General features: G+C 41.1%; 1 protein-coding gene across 4 annotated transcripts in view; it reads left to right on the top strand.

Moving 5' to 3' along the window:
• The window catches only part of LRMDA (leucine rich melanocyte differentiation associated), a 1,194,775-nt gene that overhangs the window by 733,075 nt on the left and 442,029 nt on the right, over positions 1-19,671 (top strand). Inside the window, exon 5 of one of the 4 annotated variants that reach the window (XM_061405857.1) lies at positions 17,239-17,325. The exons of the other annotated variants lie outside the window; for them this stretch is intronic. Within the exon in view, the coding sequence (XP_061261841.1) occupies positions 17,239-17,280 (42 nt within the window). The 3' untranslated portion in view covers positions 17,281-17,325. The remainder of the gene's footprint in view (positions 1-17,238; positions 17,326-19,671) is intronic. 4 annotated transcript variants of the gene reach the window in all.

The raw sequence follows: 19,671 nt of genomic DNA on the forward strand, positions 1-19,671 counted from the left end.
CTCTCTCCCATTGTCTCCAGGCCCAATTATGTCCCTCTTTACTATTTTCTCTTCTAGCCTCAGTATCAAGTACCAACATTCCCCCAAGTCCCTTAAAGGTCAAAATCTAGAGTGTTCACAGTGTGGTGGCTGAGGTGCTCTCTCCCCTGTGTATCTATTCCCCCAGATGACCCAGCATCATTTGCTGAGGTGACAATACCACCAGCTTCACCTTGACGCTCTGCATCATTGTTTTGGGAGCCGTCTTTGCCAAGTGATTAAGGCTGAATTGATGCCCCCAGCACACAGGAAGCTTGCACCTTTTCTCAGTCTGTCTCTCTCTATACTGCTGTTTAAATGTCACTGCTATTGAACAAAGAGTGGATTAATGGAAAGACAGCTAATGCTATATTTTGGTAAGTTCTTATCAAAATGCCTTTGGTAAGCTATTTGCCCTTGATAAAAAAAAAAAAAAAAGAATCCTGGTCTTGCTGGCAAAACTCAATAGCAGTTGTATCAGACAAAACCGTTAGGACTTAGGCACCTGTAGAAATCCTAAATCCAGGCTGTTTGGCCACATGATAACAGAGATTGGGACGATGTTCTTAGCATCAGTGAGACTAAGCAGTTTAAATTCTTATCAGAAATCAATCGCTTCTCACATCTCTGAGAGCACTCACTGCTGGGACATCAGTTCCACCCTTTGAGAAGTGAACATCTGTGCTCTGGCCCACTCTTTAAATAATCTCACCAGACATCAGTGGAAAATTACTTTGTGGGTAGCAACTGGGAGCTGCGTATCCCCCATCATTTTCATAAGAAAGCAGGGATCTAGGGCCATATTTTCAGTGGAAAAATTAGTGACATAATCATTATTACTTGATATTTCTACTTACCTAAAAAGATATTTCTAGGAAGTAGCTATTAAAGCAGGAATATTAAGAAGCTGGAACTCAAAGGGGATTGGAATCTAGATTATTTTTCTGATTCAAATTATCTTTTTTTTTCTTTTGGCCTTTGAAGAAGGCAAATAAGATTGTATTTATTTCTCTTATTTCCCTCCTCTCTAAACGCTTAACTGATTTTATTCATTTCGGTTTACTGCAAAAGAAATAGCAGCAAACAGCTCCCACTTAACTTCTTTTTGTGAACATGTGTTTTCTTGCAGGAGGGTAGGGGAGAGTAGAAGAAAGCTAAGAGGGGGCGAGTGTCTTTTTGTGTTTAACTGTAAGGTATGTCGAGAGGGTTTGAAGAATGTTCCTTCTTCAGAGGCCCTAGTTTTTACTGACCACACTTTGTAATGGAGTTATCTCCTGTTCAGCTGCACACTGGTGAAATATTGTTTATGAGGATGGTTTGCTGTGTCCAAAGAATGTATATTAGGAAGTTATCTGTGCCAAATAGATTGTGGGTATCTTTCTTCTCGTTGTATCTACACCTTAAATGATGAAAGATTTTTGAACAAAAATTATTAAATGTGTACTGGTGACTGAATAGGTACCCAGAGTCACACTGTCTATCCGTTTTGTAGGTAGGTAGGTAGGTAACCAAAGTAAAGTGAAGACGGAGGATCAGAGGTGGGAAGATTTCCAGCAGATGGAGGCCTCCCAGCAGGGAAGGCTGTGGTGGCTGGGAGTGATAGTCTGGGTTCCTGATGGGCAAGTCCTGCATCATGACCACATCCAGCTGTAGGGTCAGCTTCAAGCCAGCCCTCCCAAGGTGCTTCTTTGATGAGGATGTCTCTGTTCCCTCATGGGACATGAAGCTATTATGTTCTGTGTGTTCTACTCCCGTGGGTGGTTTCTTCTTTTGCCACTGCTGAGCAAATCAACACAGTCCTGGATGCTTGTCCTGATTCCTTCCTTGATGGTTTAAGGAAAGAGGGGAGGATAATAAAGCCCTCACTTCCGGAATCCACCTCTTGCGCCCCTCCTCAGACGGCTATAGAATGCAGTGATGTGCAACAGAGGAGAGTTAAGAACTTCCACTGGGCTTTGACATTCAGATGCCACCCATACAGGTTGATTGGGAAAAGGGATATAAATTCATGACTGAGCCCGAAGACGCAGCCTCATAAGAGAAGCGGTCTTTATGGCTTGTTTGACCTCAGGAACACTGAGGATGTTCATGATGGAGCTGGCTTTTCCCCTCACAGATCATCTAGTAGGGTCTGCCTTTTCTCTCCTCTCCATTTTTTAGATTGATTGCCATTCTCATGCAATAATTTGGGCTTTTTAGTTTTTAGTCACAGTTGCAGATAATTCATACGCATTCTGTATACAGCAACCTTTGATTCCTTTTTTCTTCCTGAAAGTGTGTCTTTGTTCGGTGCCCTGTGGCTTCAGGAATTATGGAACTGCTAGTAGGGCTCTTTCAGACAGCAAGAGGAATATGGCAAGAGCGTGTGAAGGAGCCAAGGCTCTGCTTGAGCAGTGGGTCTATCACCCCTCCCCACAGCTCGCTGTCTCCTTTAATAATCGCTTCACAGTGCTGTTAGTCTCCACCACACAGTGAAGTGTAGCGGTATGTGTACACATATATCCCCTTCCTCTCGGTCCTCACTTCCAGCTCCTCATTCCATCCACCTAGGTCATCAGAGTACCAAGTGGAGCTCCCTGAGTATACTGCAGGTTCCTAGGAGCTATCTGCTTTACGTGTGGTAGTTTATATATGTCCATCCTAATCTCCCAGTTCATCCCACCCAACCCACCCCCTGCTTCCACCAGCTCTTGTTTGTTGCCTTCCTCCTTCTGCATCTGGACATCTGGCTTCTGTTTCTTGTCTTCTTTGTTTCTCTCCACTCCTGCCCACACACTGTGGATTTTCCATCTTGCAATACATTTGGCTCTTTTTGTTGCTCTCATGCAAGGGACGCCATATAGTGCTGATCAGTCTGTTGGAGAGGTTGCTTTTAGTTTAGGTTTTCAGCTGAGCCATTTAGCTGTGGGCAGAGACGTGGAGTTGCATGTAAAAAAAAAAAAATAACCACAAGAGAGCTAGCTATAGTTGTGACAGGCCCTCTGCATGGAGCAAGAAAAGAACGAGCTTGAGCAAAAGTCTCTCAGCATCCTTTCTGATACCATTCCCAACCTAAATTCACCCTAGCAGATTGTGCCAAGTTGAGGAGACTCCTCAGAGGAGATACCTGGCTGAATGTTTCCCTGAAAGTGAGTCTGAGGAGCAGGTTCTGATTTTTCAGTCTACTTTCCCATAAAGCCAACCACTTGGACACCAAGTTGTTTGCTTACGTAGGAAATGCCAAGAGGATGCATGCTGTGCAGCGATTCTGAGCACCGACATTTGTAGAGGACGTCGGGATTCTGGGTACCTGACTAACCAGTATGGCTTGTGGTGGGGAGAAATAAGGTCATTTGTATTTTCATAGTGGTATTGCTAAGCAATCTTAGTAAGTCTTCTCTAAAAATATTCTTTAAAACTCAATACCATTTTAACAAAACATGTGTGTATATACAGATATACATATGAGTGTATATATATATACACACATGCATATAAACACACATACATGCATACGCACACAGTAGAAGCAGTCTAGTTAACCGATTTGCGTTTCACCAACTGGTGTACATGCCAACACCTGCTCTTCTCCCGTGGACCTGTCTCCATGCATATGCACAGCCAGTGGGCTCTCTCCATTCACCCAGGCACTTCTAGTCCCACCAGGTGACCTGTATATTTACCATGAGTCAGTTGAATCTGTTCCCAAACCTACTTGTGTTACTGCTGCTGCTAAGTCACATCAGTCGTGTTCGACTCTGTGCGACCCCATAGCAGCCCACCAGGCTCCCGTCCCTGGGATTCTCCAGGCAAGAACACTGGAGTGGGTTGCCATTTCCTTCTCCAACGAATGAAAGTAAAAAGTGAAAGTGAAGTCGCTCAGTCGTGTCTGACTCTTAGCGACCCCATGGACCGCAGCCTACCAGGCTCCTCCATCCATGGGATTTTCCAGGCGAGAGGACTGGAGTGGGGTGCCATTGCCTTCTCCTACTTGTGTTGGTTGTGTTTATGTTATAATGATGCAGTTTAGTTGAATATTATAAAACCAGTAAAATATAAGTGTGAAGGGGATTTGTGTGTGTGTGTGTGAAAACTAACGAGAATGTTTAAGAAAGACTCAATGAGGTTTACTTATTTAAAAAATACAATAAATTGAGTATCAACAAGACAGCTGAAGAAGCTTGGGAGAAAAACATGGAATATTCTAGTAGTCTGTACTCAGATTGCCTCACAACAGTTTTTAAGTTCTACTTCTCCTTTAAAGAAAGCAGGACATTTTGTAACCTATATAATGGGAGCGCTATGTACAAAATAGTCCATGCTAAACTCCAGTGAACAGACCCATATGCAAAAGAAAAGGCCTAAGCTTGCATCAAAAAGTCAGTACATTAGTTTGATTCACATGATTTAAATTGAAATAAAATGTGTAAGTGAAGGTGTAGCATTTCAAACAACTTTTCTTTAACTGGATAACCCATTACTGGCTTGGATCACAGCATATAAAGTGTTCCTCTAATACTTGTCTATAAAATGAAGTCTGGTCATTGTGTTGGGAGGAGAAAAGAGAGGATTCACAAAGAACATGAATTAATTCAACAATTTGTCAGCTTTTTATCTTTTTTCTTTCTTTTGCTACGGAGCTCTGGGTCCAGTTGGTAACAGGAAAAGCAAACACAACCTTTTGGAGGTTGTATATGAAGGGAAATGAGGGTTTTCATAATCCCAGGGCAGCTGCAAAGTCTGCCATGCCCTTGTGTTCCTGCTGTAAGCACACGCCGCTGGCCTTCCACGGCCTCCAGCGCAGCACACTTAGAAAACCTGGAGTTGTCGACGTGGATGGGGCCAGTGGGGAGCAGAAGGTGGATGGCCTGCCAGCGCTTCCCAGGTCAAGCAAGTTGGAGGTGACTGTGAGCTGGCTCGGGATTTAGCCCCTGACGTCAGCCCAGGCAGCTGTCTTGTTCCGTGTTGCAGAAATTAAAAGCAAACTTTGCCTTTGACTCAGAGAATGTGTGGGAAGTGGTAGCTCAGTGAGAGGCGAGGGCCACGTGAACTCAAAGTCAAGCCATTCCTGTAGCCTTATGAAATTTACGAGTAGGCTTCCTGATGTGAAAGTATAGTGAAATCTACCCCTGAAGCTCTTCTGTCTGTGAAGATGCACAAGACTTAGGAGTGGTCTTTGAGCGGTCCTGCCAGGAGCATGCCTGGTGCACAAGGCTCGGCTCTTTGTGTTGTGGACGTGATTCCGCTTTGCCTCATCCAGAGCTTGTTGGAGAGGTGCTTGTTACAGATGTGTAACCACTGAGCAGGGTGTATTCTATGCAGTTTAAGTTAACAGCTGGAGGCCGTCTGTCTGTGTTCCAAGGAGCATCTAGCACCCATGAGGGATACCCAGTGGAGTCCAACTGGAGACATATATCCTAAGTAAAATAAACCCTCTTTTTTTAAGTAAGAGAATGATAAATAATTTAATATAATTTTTAAAATATGGGTGGTTCTCAACATCTCCCCACCCTTTGTGGTTCTCTCTCTCTCTCTCTTTTTTTTAACACCTCCAGGTATCCCCTAGAGAGGGTCACTGTGTTAGGAATCATTACAGTCTCCTGCATAATCCACAGCAGGGATGCCAGTGTCACCGGTTCACAAATGAACACTGTTCTGGGCTGATGTGCTCTCAGTTATGAGCTCCCAGTATTTTGCTTAAACTCCCAAATTGCCCACTGATGTTCCTCCATCCTGGAAGCCTCACCCCTCAGACTGCCAGGACTCTTGCCTTTTCAAGGCCAGCACCAGACCTTATTCTTCTGCTTCTACTCAGTAGAAGTACTGCCCAAATGACCATTTCCAATGGGCAAAACACTGTTTTTAACTCCCACTGCAAAATGCTTGGGAAATTGAACATTAGCCTCCTACAGTAGTCTTTTATGTTAGAAGGATCTTACAGCCGGGCTGCTTGGGCAGATGGTTCTGAGCTATGTACCTCTCTCTCCAGGAGATGTACACTCAACTGTGCTGGGTGGGAGAGGGTGGCTTCTAAGAACTTTCCAGAACCACCATTCTCTCGAACGCTCAGGTCCTATTGTGAAACTAGGTTTGTTTGTTGATCTTCCTTCTCTAAGGATGAGCATCCTCCCAACACAGACAGTGCAACATGGTCCTCCTCCTCACCATTTCATGTCTGTTTCTTACCCTCCTAGCATTCATACCTCTATATGTACACATGTGCATGGACATATGGACACACACACTTACCCATTCTCTGCCATGCCTGCAAATGATCAAAGAAATGTTTTAGTGGGAGCTTGTCTAAAGTAGAAGTTTATAGTGAGAGATATTGACCAGATTACCTGGGTTCAGTTCCTGGTTCTGTCACTTACCATCTTTCTTAGCATGGGTGGATTGCTTAACCTCTCTGATTTCCATTTCTTCATATATAAAATGGAATACTAATAGTACCTGTCTTAAAAGGTTATGGAGAATAAATGAGTTAATATTTGTCCTTCATACAGCGCCTGGTATACAGTGAACACTGGATAAATGTGAGCTATTATTATCAGCTTCTGTAAATACCAGGTACTGATGCCACTCAGATATTTTTTAGGATATTTCTCAGAACTATTGTAAATCACTGGGTATAAAAACACAGAGTTCAGGAACTGAGTAATCACACCCAATGCCCACTTAGACTCACCAGAATGCTTTTAAAACTGTTTTGCCATAATTGTTCCTAAATGATGACATGTTTCTAGCCCATCAAGTTATTAGTAACTGACCCCATTTGGGCAGGGTTTTAGTGTAGAAACTCACCTCTGTTACTCCAGGTAATTCTGTACATTTAAAATGTCCCAGAATTCCACTGTATCTTGAAATTTTAATTGGGGATTGATGGCAGATTCTGATAACTTGTAAATGGAAACTGATCATTTGTTAGCCTGTGTTTTGATAAGTAGGCTTGTTTTTGAATCCTCTGCTCGGAAGCTGCTATTCATTGAAACTAAGCCAGACTAGGTTTTCCCTTGTATGTTAGTAGGGGGTGTATTGTTTCTCCCAAGACAAGTTGCTTGACTATTCTAATACCCTAGCCAGTCTTACTGCTTCTTGTCACTTCCAAGCCTAGCCTCACATAGCACGAGTGGAGTGAACTTCCCCTGGCAGAGCTTTGATCATGTCTTCTGTCATGCAGAAAGGCAGCAAGGGCTGCCCCTTTGCCTGCCCCCAAAGCCAGGTCATGGCCCAGCAAAGCCTGGTGCAGCTTACTGGGGCCAGAGAGTCTCATTTTCCACCACCCTCTTGCAATCTCTGGGCTTCTGCCCTTGGATCACTCTCCTTTGTCACAAATGCTCTCTGCTTTCCTCTCTTTGTGCTTTTTTTCATCCCTACCCACCACTTTCCTAGTGTGTACTCTTGACTAGCATGCCACAATCCTATTCATTTTTCAGGACTTGGTGTAAAGCCATTACCCCCCATGAATCTTGCCCTAATTCCCCTCAGCCAAATGTAATTACCCTGAGTTCTGAAGCCCCTTATCTCCCATCATGTACCTATCCTATGTCTTTTGTGGTGTTGGGTATCAGGATGTTTTCATTGGATGTTTTTATGTTTCAATCTTGTACATATCTCAATCAATTTTTCTAGGAAAATTCTTAGAAATATTTAAGACCTTTGATGCCAAATCACTTATTAGGCAGTAGTAATCTATTTATTCTCTATTGTCTACCAGCACCCACTTCCCCCATACTCTCTGTAAGCCTAGGTGTCATTTTTCCCCTCATATGTTATTTTGATAGGTTTAGAGGAAAAGAAAAAAAAAAAAAAAACCTCTCATTTTAATTCATGTTGCATTGCTCTAATTTCCAGTGAGGCTGAACATTTCAAAAATGTGTTTATTAGCCATACATACTCCTTATGAATTGTCTGTTGACAGGGCACTTGACACTTTATATCTTAGTATTTTTGTGAACTTGTCAGCTACAGAGGATCCATAGGATAAACAGCTATACTTTCAACTTCAGTCACTGTGCCTAGCAGGTTACATGGTAACATAGTAAATATTTGTTGAGAGAATAAGTGAATATGTGGCTGATGATTGTTAGTGTTATACATTTCAAAATATGTAGAATCTAGTTGCATCTCTGGTCCAATTTTTAAAGTAAAAGTGTAAGCACTTAAAAGACATCTAAGCATTTTTATTTTTATTAATATTTAAAAATATGTAGAATTTAGTTGTATCTCTAGTCCAATTCTAGATACAAATTTGAATGCAGCATTTGGCATGATCATAGGGCTACATCTCACTTCATAAGCACTCTGTTTATGAGGGTTGTTGAGAAGGGTCGGGGTTTGATTTGCAGTAATAAGAAGGAATTTGAGTAGGGAGCTGCTTTGGAGGCAATCTGTGGTTCTGGAACATAACAGGCTGTTATTTACACTTCTGAACCTCACCAAAACGGGGAGAGTTATCTTTGAGCTCAGGAAACAGGAAGGCAAGACAGAGCAGACACTCCGCCTTGAGAGGTGCCTGGTTTTAGCTTAGAAGGTGTCATGACAAATTTGATTAGCACGTTGCTATTAGGACTTAGTCTTCTTAGATACCAGCTTACTTCCTTGGACAAAGTGAAATCTACTAAAATCTAATTTATCTGGCATTTTATCAAGCAGAACATTTTTTTGTAACATCATTTTCTTATGAATGACCCTAAGAGACTGCAAGGTGATGTTCAGGGTCACTTTGGAGTTGTCTTATGGATATTATCATTCTTTTGAAAACTTGGGATTGTGGCTCATTTGGCAATTTTGTCTTCACCAGGATGCCCTAGTCGCCAAGAGCAAAGATTTCTGCAGAGTGGTAAGGTTTTGTGAATGCGTGTGTAGGCGAGAACATTAGCGTGAACGTTGGAGGTTGGTGATAAAACAGTGAGTTGGAGTTGAGCAGGAGAGTGAAACTTACAGTCTTAACCCTTCATCAGCACTCTCACATTTGACCAGCCAACAGGCACCTTCTAAGGTTGACTTCACTTTGGAATTGTTTGGATGAAGCAAGGGAAGTCCAGAAACTCAAAGCTCGTTAATGCTATGCTAGAAGTGTTACTCAGTCTCGTTTCGTAAAGGAAATATGGGATCAGATTATTTTTATTAACTTTTTTCTTAAGTAAAGAAAGCAGTAAGTGGTTTCTTCCTTGTGTGCAAGTAGCTCCGTGCCAACCGGATCCTGTTGACAGATAATCACCTGACAGGCAAGCCTTTGATGTTAAGCTTCACTTAGGCAGAAAGAAAGTTTCTCTATGCCTCCTGAGCAATCCTGGGTGGTCTTGTCTGCTTTCCTTCCCCAGAGCCTTGCCCAGGAAACCCATGGGCTCAGCGCCCCAGGTGGTCACGGGGTCAGCAAACCCCAGGCCTCTCTCCCAAGTGTGGGGGGCAAGGAGGACCCTGCAAACTCAGCCTAAAACAAACAAGTGCTAAATTAAAAAGAATGTTAAATACAGATCAGCTGCTTGGCTCCTGACAGCAGATTTAATTCTTCCCTCCTCTCACCTGATGGAGCTTTGCCTGCAGGGTTGGCATCAATTATCTGTAGACATGTGGAAAATGATTGATGAGCTGCCTGCGGCACTGGAGTACGCTTTGTCAACCACTCATCATTTATACATCTTATCTCTGCCAGAACAAAAGACAGGACAGCCCCACACTGAAGTTGGGGATAGGAAGGGGGTGCTTGAGAGGAGGAGGTGAGGGAGATGAGTCAGGCAGAGCCATTGGGTGCCAACAGGCGAGGAATGAGGTATGGAGGACCATAGCTGTTGACTCTGGGCTGTCTGGCCATGCCAGCTCTGCGCTTGCCACAGGTCCCAGTGTTGCCAAAACTCTTTCCCCTCCAGAAGGGCCTAGGAATCAGGAAGCTGTGTGCTGTTTTAATTGCAGCTCCATCTCAGGGGGGTTGCGGAGTGTGGTCGTCATGGCTGCAGCTGACCCTTTGCTTTAATCAGCCACTCAGAAGGTGGTGTTTGTAACTACTCCTGACAGAGATGAATCACGGCCTGGTAGATCCAGCTTCTGGGAGAGTATTGAGGGAAGCTGCCTCAGTATCAGCTGGTTTTAGGGAAATTGGCACATTGGCTAATGATGGGACTGGACAGTGTAATACATGCTTTTTGAAAAAAAATCTTATTCCCAAGGCTGAAATGGGGCATAAATGTTTGCCCAGACTGAGACAGTAGGTTGATGATGATGCTGGTGCCAAATTCGTGATTCACTTGTAGCCTTGCTCTTAGGTCTCAGACCCACGATAAGATGTCAGCAGGATAGATTACCTCACAGAGGCCTTTCTAACTGTGCCGGTCTTGTCCCTTTCCTGGTGACAGCATAACAGCCACAAACCCAGGTGATGACCTAACAATCATTTTCTAGGTAATAACTGCTGAAAATAGTAATTCTATTATGGATTGCTCTCTATTAATTCACTCTCTATTAAAGACATCCCATTTATTGATTTTTTTTTTCTTTGAAGGAGAAGGTACTGACAAATATAAAGTCAAGTGACCTAGTTATATAATTTGAGTGATAGACTCAACAGATTCTTTGGTAATTAGTCACAGGGTAGAGAGAGATTAAGGTAGAAAACTTCAACTTTATAATACAATAGGATTTTCCTCCAATGAAATTTGATACACTTCTTATAAATTAAGTGATAAATTAGTATGAAAAATGAACATTTTGAATGAATTTTAAAAGCAAGGGATAGAACTTTGAGGCAGGATCATGTCAGAAAGGAGATGATGAAACATAAGAGAATTATGAAACAGGAAAGAAAAAAGCATAAAATGAAAAGCACCATATCCAGGAGAATAATTCAGTGGCCTTTGAAAGTTATAAAGAAGTGTTTTGAACCCTTCTATAGATTTGTGTTGCTATCATTTGATAAAGAGTTATCTCTAGCTATGCTCAAGAGTGGATACTTGAGATGATAGTGATAGACATGATCACCATGACGTCAGGTATCTTCATGAAACCTTTACTGACTGTAAATAAGCCACACAGAGGGACTCTTCTGGACCACTGGACAAAAGTGTCCACTCAAGGTCCCATGATGCCCACAAATACTTCAGTGATGATGGATCATCCACACTGAGGCCTCTGGCTTGTGAGGGCGTTGGGGAGTCTTCATCCATTTTTTCTAACCCTAAAATTGATAGCTTACAGTGAACGATGTTGGATTCATGATCTCCGAAGAAGAAGATTTAGCTCTGGCACCAGGGACCACCAGGCTTGATCACTCAGTGCTTTTGTGCAGCAGAAGTTTTATTACAGTGAAAAAGGACAAAAAGCTTCTGACATAGACATCAGAAGGGGGACAAAGAGTGCCCCCACTTGCTAGTTTTATCAAGGCCTTATATACTTTTTCAGTTGGTTACTAAGAGTAGAAAGAGCTTACCAGACCCACTTCCACAAGATACATTTTAAGATAATCGGATTAGAACTAACAATAGAAAGACCCACTAACCAGACCCACTCCCACAACATAAGTCTTAAGATAAAAAGATTAGTCAGAAGGTTCTTGTTAAGAAGGAGAAATATATCCTTGAGCAAGATACATTGTTGTTATATAATAATTAGTACAGAGCTTAAAGAAAAGCATACTCTTGAGCAAGATGAGTTTTGTTGTGTAATCATTAGCTCTGGGCTTAAAGAAAAAAACATCTTATGTGATTAAGATCAAGGAATAGAAAAAAAAAAAGTTTGTCCCTTTTCATTGAGAGCCCTGGACCCCTTTCTCCTCCTTGAGGACCCCAGACTCCTTATCAACCTACCAAAGAATTCACTCTCTCAAAATTGTAAACCAGAGAGTAGTTTTAAAATCCAAGAATCAAGGACAGGCACACTCAATCTAATATAGATAGATGAACTGTAAAGTGAGAGCTCTGAAAGGAGCCATGCCTGTAATCCCTTTGAGGTAGATTAAATATTAGATTTAAATGGTATCCTCATCCACTATAATTGAGTTTTATGTTCCCTTGTGTTTTTGGTAACTCTTCAAGCCTTCTACTTTGGTGTAGGGTATCCTCTGAAAGTGAAAGTGAAGTCGCTCAGTCATGTCCAACTCTTTGCAACCCCATGGACTGTAGCCCACCAGGCTCCTCTGTCCATGGGATTCTCCAGGCAAGAATACTGGAGTGGGGTGCCATTGCCTTCTCCAGGGGATCTTCCCGACCCAGGGATCGAACCCAGGTCTCCCTCATTGCAAGCAGACACTTTAACCTCTGAGCCACCAGGGCTGCCCACCTACTTGGTATTAATCTTTAATGTTTTTGAAAGGTATTTGTATTAGTTTTCTGGGGCTGCTATAACGAAGTCCTACAGGCTGGGTGACTTAAACAATAGAAATTATCATCTCACACTTCTAGAGGCTAAAAGTCCAAAATGAAGGTGTTGGTAGGGTTGGTTTTTGGGAGAGCTGTGAAGGAGACCCCGTCCTCCTAGTTTCTAGTAGCCTCTGGCATTCCCTAGCAAGTAGATGGTATCCTCCCTGTGTCTTCACATTGCCTTCCCTCTATGAGTGTTTATTTCTATATCCAAAATTCCCATTAAAAAAAAAATAGATATTAAATTAGGGCTCACCCTAATGACCTCATCTTAACCTGATCATCTGCAAAGAGCCAATTTCCAAATAAAGTACCATTTACAGGCACTAAGGGTTAGGACCCCAACATCTTTTTTTAGGGGATACAATTCAACCCGTAACAGTATTAGCCAGGAACTATAATTGGAGCAATCCTATCCTGTGTGCTCCATCTCATGACTTTAAGGCTTAGATTTCTATCTCGAGGAGGAAACTGTGTCATGTCTTATTTACCACCACATAGCAACTGTTTGATAAATACTCATTAAATTACTGAGTGGATGAGACTTTAAACTTCTTTGGGGAAAAAAGTCATTTTTAAATATGACATTTACTTTTTACTAGGAAAAGACTAATTTCCAGTTTATGAAGTCAATGAATTAACTCAAAGTCATCAGAAACTTATAAAAAATAGTTTCATTTAAAAAAATGCATCCTATGAATCTGAGTTTGGTCATTTTTAAGGAGTCTCTTTATAAATGCTTCCTTGAGGAGAAGAATCCCCTTGGTATTTCTGTTTTTGAGGATGTCAGGTCTTGTGCTGGAAGTTTATTTTCTTGAATACATTTCCACTTGGAAAAGAAAATCTAATATTGCAAATTTGTTAAAACTGGCTCAGTGTTGTTTTGTCAACAAAGGTCCATCTAGTCAAGGCTATGGTTTTTCCAGTAGTCATATATGGATGTGAGAGTTGGACTATAAAGAAAGCTGAGCGCCAAAGAATTGATGCTTTTGAACTGTGGTGTTGGAGAAGACTCTTGAGAGTCCCTTGGACTGCAGGGAGATACAACCAGTCCATCCTAAAGGAGATCAGTCCTGGGTGTTCGTTGGAAGGGCTGATGTTCAAGCTGAAACTCCAATACTTTGGCCACCTGATGCGAAGAGCTGACTTATTTGTAAAGACCCTGATGCTGGGAAAGATTGAGGGCCAGGAGAAGAAGTGGACAACAGAGGATGAGATGGTTGGATGGCATCACCAACTCAATAGACATGGGTTTGGGTGGACTCCGGGAGTTGGTGATGGACAGGGAGGCCTGGCGTGCTGTGGTCCATGGGGTCGCAAAGAGTCAGACACGACTGGGCGACTGAACTGAACTGAACTGAACAACATTGTTTGAATTATCCGGTTCATATGCTATTATGGGAGAGATATTCAACACACTGAGTAGACTGACATTTATTATATGCACATGATTAAGTGTTGAGTTAGTGAGGAGGGAGCTTTTGTGTTTTCTAGAACTTGTCTATTTTTACAAACAGGCAAACTTTTTACATAGTTTTGTAAAATAACAGTTTTGTAAAATAACATAGTTTTATTAAGACTAACAAGACATCACAAATTGGCTATAACTTATATGAGAAATATAGAAACTTTATAGGTGAAAATGTTCATTATATATTCCATTTTACATAAATAGCTTCATCCCTAAATTTTGGAAAGCTTTTGTTAACTATGGTCATTTAAAAAAATTTTTTTGAAATCATTTTGCTGATCATGTAGTGTACCAGACTAAGGAGTACCAAGTGTCTTAAATTCCCAAGACAGCAGTCCCATTTCAATAATATCAAGCGCCCTACATGTCAGGCCCCCACCCAGAGACAGAAGGATGACTTGTTACTCGAAGGAAATTTGTGAAATTTGGAGAAGAACCAGGAAGCAAAACCAAAAAGCTGTATTCAGCAATGCCTGCCTATTGCCCTGAACAAACACATTTCTTTTTGTGTTTCTATTTGCTTTCTGAGACCAACTTATATGAACCATTCCGTCTCCATGCCTTTGTTCATTCTGTTGCCCCGCTTTGGAAGGTCCATTCATCCTCTGCTGTTCTGCTGAGTTAATAACTACTGATCCTTTAAGTTCGTATTCAAATCCCAAGCCTCCTGAAAAGCTTTCTTGGACATTTTCATCCTGTGTTGATTGCTCCATAAGCTAAACCCTTTAGAGTTACTGTAATGCACTTGGATGCCAGTTTCATTTCAACCATTCCTATCTCTACCTATAAGCAGCTCAGTGAAGGAAGATATCTTTATGTTAAACCATGTCTCAATTCCTTGGCTGTAAATAAGATAGAATAATTGATCAGAATTGATGAGGACTTGCTTAACAACAGTGCCCGATTATTTACCAAGATGAGGGCAAACAGTCCTTTCCTAGTGTTCATGCAAGATGGAATAGAAAGCAAGGGCTTAGGGGAGAAATTTAGGTAGATGGAATTGCTGGTGGAATGCTATTTGCATGGTCAAATTTTCCTGTGGTGTTGGTACCTACTCTCCTTAAGAGGATTAAAAGCAAGGCAGATTCTCTTGGGAATCAAGAGAAGTGTTGAGATGTGCTGTAGCTGAACCCTTTGTGAAACGGAGTTTATGCCATGGACAAATGACGCGACGATGGCTTAGCAATGATAGAAGCCCATAATGACAACAAAAACAACAACATGTATTCATTTTAAAACTGTTTTGAAAAAGAAAAAAAAGTCCAGTCCCTATAGAAGTAAGAACCAAACTTTGACTTGGGAAAGGTGGAAGAGATATGTTGGGCTCTCAGTGAAGCTGAGTGTCCCTTTAGAAAGCTTGATCAGAGATAAAGATTAGCCAGCATCCCTGGGGATGATGATTCTGAAGTCAGGAGTAGGAGGAAGAGTTGGGGAATGGTGAGAACTAAATTAGGAGAATGTTTTGGGAAGATTGTAATTTCAAGAAGAATAGCTCAGGGGAGTTGTGTATTGCCCTCCGGTAACTGTAGACATTTTTCACTTTATAATTCCTATTTAAACCTGGACAACTTTAATTTGGGATTAAAAAATGATGGCTGAAATGCAGAGCAGTGTTCTAATGATGAAGGGCTGCAATTTACAGACCAATTAGAACGGCATTTGTTTTCATTTTGCAGCAACTTTTCTCCCCTCTCCCCAGTGTGCCCTTCCGTAACAGGAAAATAGATTCCTGGGTCCAAGGGCGGTTTTCTGGAGCTGACAGCTGCCATGTGCCCTGAGCTGGAGGGTGGGGTACAGCTTCCAGGCATCTTCCAGAGAGCCACCCCTTGCAACTTGCTTATTCTGGAGAGCCACTGTCCCTGCAAAACGATGCCATTTAACTTCAAACGCTGATACCTTGCCTATTTCTATTTCACTATAAATAAACCTACCCCGCTTCTCATGCCTCCCCCAGGTCAGGCATTCCTCAATTATAGTCTTAAACCTGACCAAGCAAGAACAAATTGTGACCTTAAGTTGTATCTTAAAGTCCTGCCTCATATTGGGACGTAGAAAGAGTTTTTGGGGCATTCTCTTTGACAGGCTGCTTGTAGATAGAGCAGTTTTCCATAAGGAATTGAAATCATACATCAAATGTATTGTTTTATATGTAAGCCACTGGAGACCAATGAAAGTAGTTGGTAGAGCCCAAATACCATTACAAATAGATTTATTGAAGTGTGTTTTCTCCCACCTTTTTCTAGAAGTTATTACTTTAATCTTAAGAATTTATGTAAGTAGGCTTGTGGCTTTTATATGGTTTATGCATTCACTTTGGAGACTTTTAGCTATTTAGTGGCTAGGTGTTTAAAACAAGTGTTATCAAGGAAATAATTTTGGCTTTACATCATTTTTTTTATATGTGCCTCTGAATGCTACATATGGAATAGCCAGTCAGCAATATAAAAGAGTTATTGTGGGTGTCGTGGAAACTTATCTTTCTAGTGCCCTTTAGTTTCGTGTGTTCATTTGCACCTCCAAAAAGCAAGCAGAGACATACACGCAGTATTGTTTTCTGCCAAATTAGAAAAAGCTCTGTGCCTTTGTTCCAGAACCATTTCAAAGATGGAGAACATTAAACTTGGAGCAATTAAACTCACTCTAGTTTACATCTGCTTAAAATGTCTGGAAAAAAATATATTTTGCGTGTTGTTATCTAGTCTTTAATTGAAGTTTTTCCACAAACCTCTGTTTAATTGATCACCTTCCTCTTCATATATACATATGCATGTTCATGCACTATGGACTCAAATATTCTGCACAAACCGACTGTGGTTTGGTAGTCATGTTGTTTATGTCCATTGATAGAAACTTGTCAGTAATTTCCAACGCAATATGTTTCAATGTACCTGTGATATGTGTGAAGATGTAGTTTGTCTAGTTCTTATAAAAAAAATTCATTGTGCATCCTTTCTGACCCTCCCTCACTTACTTTTTAAAAAATTTTACTTTCTCTTGTGGGTTTAATTTTTGCATATGTGCTTTCAAAACTTGATACTCATGGGAAACTTGACTCTATTCCTTTGAAACGTAGTTTTGATCTGTGACTGTTTATCTCTGTAGAAAGGAGTAGACACACCTCGGGAATGTAATGAGACCTTACTGCTCTGTCAAACTAGGAGTGAGTGCCATCCTGCTAACAGTCACTGACATGAAAATCCAGGTTAGCAGCGTCCTTAGATCCCAGAGTCGGACACGACTGAAGAGACTTAGCAGTAGCAGTAGGAGTAGATCACATCAGGTCCTGCAGAACAGTCAGAGGCTTTCAAATCTCTCTGAATTGAGGATCGACATCTCTGGGGATGAAGGCCTTCTCCACTTCAAATATTGTTTGGAAAGTGGAATGCCTGAAGTCAATTTTTTTTTAATTCTGTCTAGGTCATCTTCCAGAAAAAAGAGGACATTTTTCATGGATTCTGAGATTGGGTTTAAGATCTGTTCCAGCTTGAGCCAATCCACCCAGCAGTGAGTTACTAAAAAGATTATTTTCAAAGCAGTTTTACCACTTTGAAATACACCTAGTAATATCAACTAGTGGCCCCAAGGTTGAGGACCTCTTTTGATGACTAAAGGTCATCTGTAATTAACATACTAATTGTTCTAGGACAAACGGATGTAGATATGTATGTCAAGTTTGTTCTCCTAAATGGGTTAAGTATTCCCCACCTCATATGTCTCATGCTATTAATTTGTTGAGCAAACACTATTTTCATAGTTGAAAGATCAGTTTCATTGCAGCCTGATTATTCTAGCTATTCCAATTTAGTTTTGTTGAAACTAATGAGACCTTATTAAATTAGAAAGGTGACCCGGATTAGAGATTATAGTCCTGTCATAAATGTCTCTGGGGGTGGAGCTCTGTCCAGTTTGTAAGTCTTCTGTCCCTCAGCCCCAGTGTTGGTTTCCCTGGAAAGCTTGCACACTGCAGGGGTTTACTTGCTCCTTTGGTTTTCACTTTTGCCTCCAACTTGACTTCATTGTGTCTGACTCTCCGTTGTTGTTGTTGTTGTTGTTGTTGTTTTTGTCTCATTTAAACCCATCGCTTTGCCTAAAGCATCAGTGCCTTTGAGTGTCTTAACTTCCCCTGCAGGCACATGTTTGAATCACCAGTGCCCTGGCATATTCTCCTCTTCCCCAGATTCTACTTTTGAGTCATACAGCTTCCCCAGTTGGGTAAGTTTCAGGAGAAACCTTTACCTCAGCTTTTCACCTTGTCCCTATCTATGGCTTCTCTGTCCCCTTGGACTGATGGAAAATTTTGACTTGAAGGTCAGTACTGGGAGACATCTTTTTCTGCTTTAGGAGATGGCTTTCTCCTAATGTAGATTTTTTTTCCCCCCTCTAATAGATCTTAGGTGCATGGAATTGAATTAATTCTTGGTTTATGATACATGATCATCAAGTGGCCTATTCATGGCACTTTTTGCTACATGTGTGCATTTACATATTTTTAATAATTTAAGAATGAATCAACCTAAGAGCTAGAGACTGAATAATAACCTATGCTTTTCTGTGCAGTCTTCTACGGGATCATTATTATCTTGAATTTTGTGTTCAATATGCCCTTCTATTTTAGAAAGCTATTTAGCACACACACACACACATTCCTGTACCTAAATAATATATTGCTTACTATTTGCTATTTTACATTTTTATTTTAAAAAAGCATACCATACAGGATGTTTTTTCTAGGATTTGCTTTTTTAACTCAGCATTATGTTATAAAACTTCACTTAGGTTGATGCTTGTAGCTGCTGCCTGTTCATTTTCCATACTTTATAATATTTCATTATGTTAAACTATAGCAAGTTATTTTCTAGAATACAACTGCTGTGTTTTGTCAAGAATTATTGCGTTATTTTGACTGGTACTATATGCATCTCCTGGTGCACATGAACTAGAGTTTCTCTTGAAATAGATTGCTGAGTCTTTGCATGTGCATACCTTCAATTTTGCTAAAAATTCCAAATTATTTTCTTCCCTGTTGTTTCAGTTTTGCATTCCTACCAGGAAAGATAGGAGAGATTCTGTGCATACTCCCATTCTCCAACACTTTCTATGGTCAGACTTCTTATACCCTAACAACTGACTGTAAAATGATAACTCCTAGAGTCTTGAACTTCTCTGAATTTCATACTTAGCTGACTTTTCTAGAACTGCTATTCTACATTTGCTTTGCTCAGTAGCTCACTTTAAAGCTGAATATTTTTTAAAAAGATTTCTTTAAAAAAGGCCCATTTGCAATTTAGCAGTCAAGATATTAAATATGATTAGGCTGTGCTCTTAGGACAGAAGAAAAGTCCTTCTGATCAAGCAGTAGGAAAAGTCTTGGCTGAAATGGGAGACTTGGCACCTGATTTCGGCTCTATGAGGTGGTTCGCTGGGTAATCCAGGGGGAGACACCAGTTTTTGGTGTTTCCATTTCCTCACCTGTAAAGTAGGGTTGTTGATCACTAAACATATGTTCTGGTTTAAGTTTTCAGCTGTCAATGAACTAGAGCTAGTATGTTGATTTAGGTGTTTATCTTTAAAGCACTTAACATCCATTTTCTCGTGTGAGCTTTCCACACCCAGCTAACATAGGGAGAGAAAAGGTGAACTGAAAGCCTACAGACTTTTGCAGAGGTCTACACGGTGTGTGGACACGATGCGATCATGGGGAGACTAGAAAGTTCTTCAAGCCCATAAGTATCTCTCTTCTGGTTTGCCTCAGAGTCAAGAATTCCACAATGACTGTTTCATTGCTATGATTCTTACAGGTCTTTGGGTTGGTTAGTCATCCATTAAAATGTAAATGTCCCTGGAAGGTGT

This window comes from Bos javanicus, chromosome 28 (assembly GCF_032452875.1).
Source record: "Bos javanicus breed banteng chromosome 28, ARS-OSU_banteng_1.0, whole genome shotgun sequence".
NCBI lineage: Eukaryota > Metazoa > Chordata > Mammalia > Artiodactyla > Bovidae > Bos > Bos javanicus.